Source organism: Vitis riparia, chromosome 18, assembly GCF_004353265.1.
Source record: "Vitis riparia cultivar Riparia Gloire de Montpellier isolate 1030 chromosome 18, EGFV_Vit.rip_1.0, whole genome shotgun sequence".
NCBI lineage: Eukaryota > Viridiplantae > Streptophyta > Magnoliopsida > Vitales > Vitaceae > Vitis > Vitis riparia.
In genome coordinates, this window is record NC_048448.1 from 18,646,340 (window position 1) to 18,655,807 (window position 9,468).

The following is a 9,468-nucleotide window of genomic DNA, read 5'->3' on the forward strand; positions in this document are numbered from 1 at the left end:
TCAAATTAGGTCCACACAGGATTAATAAGGAAAGGACAACTAACAGCTAATTTACTAATAAAGATGGTTGCCTCTTGCGAAGTTGGAAGGTTGTGATTATGACTTTTGCTTCTCTGATTTTGTGGCCAAAAGTTCATTAGATGTTAAGGAAAAAAATAGAAAAAGATTATTTGACTTTTCTGTCTTGCAAAAAGAATCCCAAGGTTTTGTTCCCCCTTTTCTGGCTAAGGCTTTAGTTGTGTGAAGGTTTTGAATCGGATTGAAGGTTGCCAGCGGAAAGGGAAGGATAAAAAGAGATGAACAAGGTTTAAGTTTAATAACCCATTTTTTAAACACTGCAAATTTTCATATATGGAAACTTGTTGGCCTGTTCGAAATAGGCTTTGAAAACAGTTTTTAATGTAAAAGTTTTAAATGAAATTGGATTTTTCCTTTTTGACCCCCCAAAGAAAAACCCATTCTCTTTTGCAGGAAACTGAAACAACAAGATGGAACTGTAGGAAAACGGAATCTTAAGTTTTAAGTTTCAATCCTCCTTTGAACTGAAATTCAAATTTGTACAAACGGCAAACTGCTCGTCTCTGATACCAGTTCCTGTCTTCATAATTACGATGTGGTACACTTTCTAAGACAATTACAAAATATATAGGGTATTTGAGCAACAACTTAAGTGCTACCAGTTCATATTTTTGGGAGTCTACTAGTTACGGAATCTGTTCTTGTGGGCAAATACCAAGTCTGGAGCTAAGTTTCTGACTGCAAAAGGCATGCAGAGGCTATCTCCACATTCCTTGCTGAAAGAGATGATGATTTCTCCACAGTCCTCCCTGAAACAAATGATGAACATCCTGTTTTTTCCAGCAATGAAGATGAGGAGTGAGGAACAGCCACTACCTTACTACTCACATTTCCACTACTTTCTCCAATACACTCTTGGGTACCGGCCTTTGGGGCTGGTGGCTTCTCAATCTCTATAATTCCTTCCAGCATTTGGACTACTTTCCCCATCGTTGGCCTCTGAGAGGGTTGCTCCTGGATGCACCAAAAGCTCACCTCAACTGCTCTCTTGGCTTGCTCCATGTTTACCTCCCTGTCAACAAGCCTCTTGTCCACTATCCCCTCCATGTTTCCCTTCTCAAACTCTTCATATGCCCACACTGAAAACTTTTTCCCATTACTTTCTGCTGATACTTCAAAATTCCTTCTCCCACTCACCATCTCCAACAGCACCATACCATAGCCGTAGACATCAGATTTTGAAGTTATTGGAAGATTTGCAAGCCATTCTGGCGCCAAATATCCTCTAGTTCCTCTCACACTCGTCAAGGTTCGGTACCTATGGTCCTTGAGGTTTATGAGCTTTGCAAGGCCAAAATCTGACACTTTGGCACTGTAATTCTCATCCAAGAGAATGTTTTCAGGCTTTATATCACAATGGACAATGCAGTCTCGACACTCCTCATGAAGGTATGTGATTCCCCTCGCAGTGCCAAGGGCTATACTAAATCGGCTTTCCCAATTTAACAATCTCCCTGAATGCCCTCCTGTTGGAAAGAGGAAGATATCGAGGGATCCATTTTTCATGAACTCGTACACCAGAAGCCTGTGACGTCCCTCAGAGCAGAAACCGATCAACCTCACCAAATTCAAATGGTGGGTACTACTTATGGTTGCAACCTCCATCCTGAACTGTTTCTCCCCCTGTTCAATGCCCTCAAGTTGTTTCACTGCAACAATGGTTCTGTTAGCAAGAACCCCTCTGTAAACAGCCCCAAATCCTCCTGCTCCAAGCTTCTCCTTGAATCCCTTAGTCGAATTGCGGAGGTCCTTGTATGAGAACCGCACAGGAGCACCAGATGCATACTCGAGAAGGGCATGTGGAACTGATGATCCCCAAAACTTGGGGGTGTTTCTACAGCAGCACCACCACCACAAACCCACCTGCAATAAAACCAAACCCAAAAGGGTACCCACAACCACAGCAGCGACTATCCACATATGCAATTTGCAAGAAGTGTCGTCTCCACCATTCAAAGATGCAGATGGGTTTGGAGACACAGGTCCACAAACCTTAATATATGAAGTACTAGGCAATGTAGGTGATTGATACCCACTTACAAAACCGGGAACTTTCATATAACACGAGCCCGTGCCGTCTGACAGTGAAGTTGAAGCAACACAAGCCCCTCCCATAAGACAATTCAACCTACAAGCCAATATGCCAACAAAGAAAACTTGTGAGGGGGACTCTGGAGGGTAGGTCAAGAACTTGGCATGCTGCAACTCCAACATGGTGACAACCCCAGCACAATTCTCAATCTCTTCCTTCCTCTTGCACCCCTTAGTACTATCCTTGGGATCAACATGCTCAAAATTCTCAGAGGGGCAACTGCAAACCGGACTGGAATCATGATAACTACAAATCCCCAGATCTCCGCAATATCCGAAAACCTCACACTGATCCTTAACAGCAGCCCACCTCACAGTAGATATTCTACTACCCCTATCGAAGCTATAAATTCTTAAGTTTCCATCACTATCTAACCTCACAAATCTGAGCATATCACTGCCTTCAGCATAATCACTACTGTAAGCCATAACTACAGAGGCGGATAATGTGGGATCAGAAAGTGTTAAAATCCCAAGCGATTGAATTCCAAAACTGGGTGAAGTCAAATTGCTACTGACTGAAGAGTTCAAGCCTTGGTTCCAATACACTATACTATTATTCCATCTAAGAGTGAGATTCCCAGATTTAGTTAGGCTAAATGAGAATGACCCAGCTCGCAACGTGTTGAAGCTTGTGAAAATTTGAGAGGGAACAATAGTATCTGTTGGGTTTTCAAAGGTGGACCACACTGAAATGGTGCCGTTTCGAAGGACGAGGTTACCTGAGTCGTCGAGGACTGCATGGGAGACGCCGTGCCCGGCGGTGCCGGACTCCCAGAGGATGGTTCCGGAACCGTTGACGAGGCGGAGGTTGCCAGAAGTGAGGAACTGAAAGGAGCCTCCGGAGTCGACGACGGTGGGTGAGGCGCCGCCGGCCCTCCAAATGGGAATGTGGGCGCAGGTGATGGCGGCGGAGAAGGAGGTGGGGGTGGCGGCGATGAAGCGCAGAGAGAAGGTGGAGTTGGGGGAGGTCCAGGAGTCGTTGAGGTGGGAAGCGTGGAGGGTGGCGCCGGGGCGAATGTCGGCAGAGGAGAAGGCGGAGAGGAGGAGGAGGAGGGCACAAAGGGGTAGAAATGGAAGATTCATTTGCTTCCCTCCAAGCAGTTCTGGTGGGGAACTGGGGACTCAGAGAGTGATTTTTTGAAGAAAAACTCGGAGCTTTGAACCAAATCAAGACTTTGAAAAAAAATCCATAGAGGAAACCAGAATTTCATACTTTGAAAAAAAATCCATAGAGAAAACCAGAATTCAAGGTAATGTTCAATCTAGGGCATTGGAATTCCACTTCATAAATTTGAAATAGGTGACGGACGTTTATTTTTTTGGCATTTTATTGAAAGTAATTTATTTTCAGAATTTAGGTGGTTTGTTTTTTAATTTTTTCATGACTTGTTATAAACTTTTTACTAAATAAAAAAAACCAAAATATGTAGTTTTTTCTAATTGAAAAAAATAACATATTAGTTTTTTTTACTTTTTAATACTTAATAGAAATAAAATACTATAATAACAAACAACTTAATATTTAACATTATTAAAATTAAGGTTCTATTTAGAATTAAGTAAAAAAATAGATACCACCTAAGCTTTTTAATTTTTTTTTTAATAAATCAAAATTATAGGTACCAACTACAAATTTAAATTTGAACTTACTTTACCTTTTCAGTTAAATCAATTAAATTTCTTACCTTTTAAGGTTTTTGCTTCGTCCATCCTTCTTGTTTTATCTGGTTTCTTATCGTTTTTTGTTTTCTCTAGCTCATCATTGGCTCAAATTCTATTTATCCAAATTTTCATCTTATTTCTTATGTCATAAGATTTATGAGTTTTTTTTTTTATTTTCTTCTTGTAAATATGTTTGGCTTAAGTGTATTTTAGTTAAGGCGGGGGCTACCATGAAATTTTTTGTTAAAGATCCCAAAAATGGAGGGACCACACCGGTTGCTGTTAAGAACCTGAGACCATAGTGGAGCCAGAAAAAAAGCGCTTTGAGGGGTTTTTTGGTTGGATTAATTGATCAAAGGGTTCCCAATCTTCTAACCGATTTTTTTTAGAAAAAAAAAAAAAGCAGAAAAAATCATCAAATAATCTTCCAACAATATGGGGGAATTTAAAGGTGATAATGAGTTTTCATTGCTTTTTAAAATATCATACAAATAACCAATTAAAAATATCTAAAATTTATCTTAAAAAAATATCCAACAACCACTTTTTTCCCCTTTTTGTTTTTCTTCGTTCCAACAAAATCTGTGACTGGATTTAGTTTTTGAAAATCCACATAGTTGTTGGTGAGCCATTTGATTGTGTCAGAAGGGTTCCATGTTTTTTTGCTGACTTTGTGGGAATGATAGTTGTTTTTTACTTCATTAGATGTTATTGCACTAAATACCACTCAACCAGATATCATTTTTTCATCTCCTATGTCACCTCTCTCCTAAATGCTACCATATCAGATATTACTATACTTAAAGATCGGCCGACGATCTCCCACCTTACCATCACCTACAACTCTTCTCATGGAGACTATCATTCATTATACCCTTACACATATTACATAGCTAAATGTATGTCTACCTAGGCGACGTCGTGATCCACATGAACATTAAGTCTTACCTTTATAAGCTCCATCTCAACCTACACATATGAAGACATGACATGTTGCACAAATAGATTCCATAAATGTCTTTGTATCGTAACCGTCTACAAAAAAGAAAAAGAAAAAAGGAAAGTCTCATCATGTGGCACTCATTAAGAACTATTTTTTAATTTTTGTGTTTATTTTTATTTGTATTACATTGTTTACTTTTTTTATTATGAACAAATTAGTGTATATATAAATAAAAATATGATAAATTTTAAACTTAAATTGAATTTATATACATATGATATTATATACCACTTACATTTTAGTATATATAAAATAATTAATTAATATAATAATTTATGTTATTTGTTTTTTTTTTCTTTCTAAATAGGCTTTCATAATTTATTATATTTTATTTATATTTAAATATAATTAACTAATTATATTTATATTAAATATAGTGCCAATTGTTTTAATAAAATTAAACAAAATATTTTTATATCAAATTAAAAATATCATTGATTTAATTTCATATATTATTATTTTTTAAATAATAAGAAAAGTTTATTAATCACTCACACATTTTTAATAAATTATAAAATAAAAATAATATAACATTTTTATTTTAAAAAAAATTAAGGTTAAATATTTTAAATGAAACAATATGATTTTATATATATATAATTAAAATTAAAATATAAAAATTGTAATTGATAATTACGACTTTGACAATTTTTAAAAGAATTCAAAACCATAGTCATCAATTAAACTTAAAATTATAGTTGATAACTACGATTTTGAATTATTTTAAATATGGGAAAAGTTATAATCACTGATTAAGGTTTTTAACTTAAAATCATGATTAGTGATTACAATTTTAACTTTTTAAAAAAATAAAATCGTAGTTATCAAAACACAAGATTGGATAATATTTTAGAAATAACTTTAGGTGATATTTGTTTTTTGACTGAATAGAAAAAATTAAAATATTTGATTTTTTTTATTCAATTAAAACTAATTTATTGACATTATTCAACATGATTAAAATGAATTTATTAATAACAAGTTTATTTTAATTATGTTAGATAATTTACTTTTAACTCAATAAAAAAAGTCAAATATTTTGTAAAAAACAAATGCGGGGATGGATTTTTGTTTTTAATGTCCTATTTTTTGTCCAAACCGAACAACTTGGAACATCTCAAAATACAAAACAGAGAGAGAGGGCTGCAGAGGTGACAGGTGTGCCCAAAAGGAGCCGGCTTCATTTTTTATTTATTTAAGCACGTGGAATTTACCAACGCTGCATTTTTTAGATTTAAGATACCATCACTCTTCAACCATTGACCGTACTTCTTTGTCAGAAAATCATTCATTCCAAGAGGGGATTCTTCTTTTTTTTTTTCCTTTTTTTATAAGCATAAAATTAAAAATATTTATACAGACTATTCAATTACCCTGGCACCAGTAATTTATGCAAATTCATACTTGTGATCAAGTAAAATGGCTTCTCATTGATAGAGACTTTCCCTCTTGACCCAAATAAAAAACCTATGGTGTGTTGCTTTTGTTGGAAGAAGGTGGTAACTTTATTGTATGAGGTTATTCAATTCTGTGAACTAAGACTGAAATTTGCCCATCTTCACAACACAAATTGGTTATAGTTTCCAACAACGAATTACAAAATACAAGACAACAAAAGTATACAAGAGTGTATATATAGGAGACTTGGGCCACAATTGCGCTACCAGTTTCTCTTTCCCAATCCGGCTTCCCAGAGCATGCTTCAGAACCGGTATTTGTAGACGGGTTACAAGCCTGGAGCAACCTCTGAGTGTAAGAGGGATGAAGAGGCTCTCTCCACGTTCCTCCCTGTAACAGATGAGGATGATTTCTCCACATTCCTCCCTAAAACAAATGATGAAAATTCTGCGTTTTGCATTGATGATGATGATGAGGGACCTGGGGCTGAAGCTGCAAAGGTGGATAGTGCGCTTACATTACTGCTCACGTTTACGCTAGTCCCACCAGCAGATACTTCCATAGCAGCCTTTGGGGCTGGTGGCCTCTCAATCTCTGTGACTCCTTCCAGCATTTGGACTACTTTCCCCATCATTGGCCTCTGAGATGGCTGCTCCTGGATGCACCAAAAGCTCACCTGGATTGCTCTCTTTGCTTGCTCCATGTCCACCCCCTGGTCACCGAGCCTCTTGTCCACTATTCCCTCCATGTTTCCCTTCTCAAACTCTTCATAAGCCCACAATGAAAACTTTTTCCTGTTAGTTTCTGCTGAGACTTCAAAATTCCTTTTCCCGCTCACTATCTCCAATAGAACCATACCATAGCTGTAAACATCAGATTTTGAAGTGATTGGAAGATTTGCAAGCCATTCTGGTGCCAAATATCCTCTAGTTCCTCTAACACTTGTCAAGGTTCGGTACCTATGGTCCTTAGGATTTACGAGCTTTGCAAGGCCAAAATCTGACACTTTGGCATTATAATTCTCATCCAACAGAATGTTTTCAGGCTTTATATCACAGTGGACAATACAGTCTCGACACTCCTCATGAAGGTATGTGATACCCCTTGCAGTTCCTAGGGCTATGCTAAATCGGTTTTCCCAGTTTAACAATCTCCCTGAATGTCCTTCTGTGGGAAAGAGGCAGGTATCGAGAGACCCATTTTTCATGAACTCGTACACCAGAAGCCTGTGACGTCCCTCAGAGCAGAAACCAATCAACCTCACCAAATTCAAATGGTGGGTGCTACTTATGGTTGCAACCTCCATCCTGAACTGTTTCTCCCCCTGTTCAATGCCCTCAAGTTGTTTCACTGCAACAATGGTTCTGTTAGCAAGAATCCCTCTGTAGACAGCCCCAAATCCTCCTGCTCCAAGCTTCTCCTTGAACCCCTTTGTTGAGCGCTGGAGTTCCTTGTATGAGAACTGCACAGGGGCACCAGATGCATACTCAAGAAGTGCATATTGAGCTGATAATCCCCCAAATTTGGGGCTGTTTTTACAGCACCACCACCACAAACCACCCTCCAACAAAACCAAAGCAGCAAGAGTACCCAAAACCACAACAGCAACTATCCACGCATGCAACTTCCACGCCCCATCATCTCCATGGGAAAAAACAGAGGGGTTCGGCACCACAGGCCCACAAACCTTAACATAAGAAGTACTAGGCAGTGCAGGCGACTGGTACCCGCTAACAAAACCGGGCACTTTCAAGTAACACAACCCTGTGCCATCTGACAGTGAAGTTGAAGCAATACAAGACCCACCCACAAGACAATTCAACCTACAGGCCGATATCCCAACGAAGAAAACCTGTGAGGAGAGCTCAGAAGAGTAGGTCAAGAACTTGGCATGCTGCAACTCCAACATGGTCAAATCCCCAGGACAATTCTCAATCTCCTCCTTCCTCTTACACCCCTTAGTACTATCCTTGGGATCAACAAGCTCAAAATTCTCAGATGGGCACCCGCAAACCGGAGTGGAATCATTGTAACTACAAATCCCCAGGTTTCCGCAATATCCGAAAACCTCACATTGGTCCTCAACAGCAGCCCATCTTACATTCGAGATTCCACTACCACTATCGGAGCTATAAATTCTCAAATTCCCATCACTATCTAACCTCACAAACCTGAGTAGATCACTGCCTTCAGCATAATCACTGCTGTAAGCCAAAACTACAGAAGTGGATAATGTGAGATCAGAAAGTGATAAAATCCCAATTGATTGAAGGCCTAAACTGGGTGAAGTCAAGTTTTTATCAACTGTAGAGTTCAAGCCCTTACTCCAATACAATATGCTGCTGTTCCAGGTAAGAGTGAGATTTCCAGACTTAGTTAAACTAAATGAGTATAACCCAGATCGCAAAGAGTTGGAAGTTGTGAAATTTTGCGTGGGAACAATCGTATCTGTTGGGTTTTCGAAAGTGGACCAGACAGAAACGGTGCCGTTTCTAAGAACAAGGTTACCTGAGTCAGAGAGGGTGGCGGAGGAGACGCCGCGGTCAGCGGTGCCGGATTCCCAGAGGACGGTGCCGTTGCTGCTTACGAGGTGGAGGTTACCGGAAGTGAGGAACCGGAAGGATCCGCCGAAGTCAACGGCGACAGGGTAGGCACCACCGGCCCTCCAGATGGGGACGCCGCCGTAGGTGATGGCGGCATAGAAGGAGGTGGGTGTGGCGGCGATGAAGCCAAGAGAGAAGGTGGAGTTGGGGGAGTTCCAGGTTTGGTTGAGGTTGGAGGCGGTGATGCTGGCACCGAGGGGGATATCCGCGGAAGAGACCGCGGAGGAGAAGAGGAGGAGGATGGAGAGGGGTAGAACTAGAAATGGAAGATCCATCTGGTAGACCGTCCAAGCATCTGTGAATTTGGTGGGGAGAGAGAGGGGTTTTGAAGAGGTGGGGATTGTGCAGCAGACTTTTGACTATGCCACAAAGAGAGAGAGAGAGAGAGACGCGTGTGCGAAAAGGTACGACTAGTCAATAATCAAACTTCCTCGGCACTCGGCACTCGGCACTCGGCAGGAACCTCTCATATTTAACCCAAAAAAATATTTATGTGACATATAAAAAAATATTTATTCATATTATTATTAAAAAAATAATATTGATTTTATATAAATTCTTCATGTCATGCTGTTGATTTTTCCATGTTTAATGGTCAAATAATTTGATCACGCGATTGTTTCATCTGAC

The 9,468-nt window shown here is 39.2% G+C and overlaps 2 protein-coding genes across 2 annotated transcripts; both read right to left on the bottom strand.

Moving 5' to 3' along the window:
* Nucleotides 1-512: 512 nt before the first annotated feature.
* Nucleotides 513-3,382, bottom strand: LOC117906222 (G-type lectin S-receptor-like serine/threonine-protein kinase At1g34300). Its single transcript, XM_034819195.1, has 2 exons — nt 707-3,382; nt 513-672 (listed from the first exon to the last, which is right to left on the bottom strand). The coding sequence occupies exon 1, from the start codon at nt 3,253-3,255 to the stop codon at nt 745-747; it is 2,511 nt and encodes an 836-aa protein (XP_034675086.1). The 5' UTR covers nt 3,256-3,382; the 3' UTR covers nt 513-672; nt 707-744.
* Nucleotides 3,383-6,355: 2,973 nt separating this feature from the next.
* LOC117907081 (G-type lectin S-receptor-like serine/threonine-protein kinase At1g34300) lies at nt 6,356-9,235 on the bottom strand. Its single transcript, XM_034820450.1, has one exon. The coding sequence runs from the start codon at nt 9,111-9,113 to the stop codon at nt 6,564-6,566; it is 2,550 nt and encodes an 849-aa protein (XP_034676341.1). The 5' UTR covers nt 9,114-9,235; the 3' UTR covers nt 6,356-6,563.
* Nucleotides 9,236-9,468: the final 233 nt, after the last annotated feature.

Excerpts from the sequence above, each read along its gene's own strand:
- LOC117906222 (XM_034819195.1), bottom strand. The coding sequence starts at position 3,255 with ATGAATCTTCCATTTCTACCCCTTTGTGCCCTCCTCCTCCTCCTCTCC.
- LOC117907081 (XM_034820450.1), bottom strand. The coding sequence starts at position 9,113 with ATGGATCTTCCATTTCTAGTTCTACCCCTCTCCATCCTCCTCCTCTTC.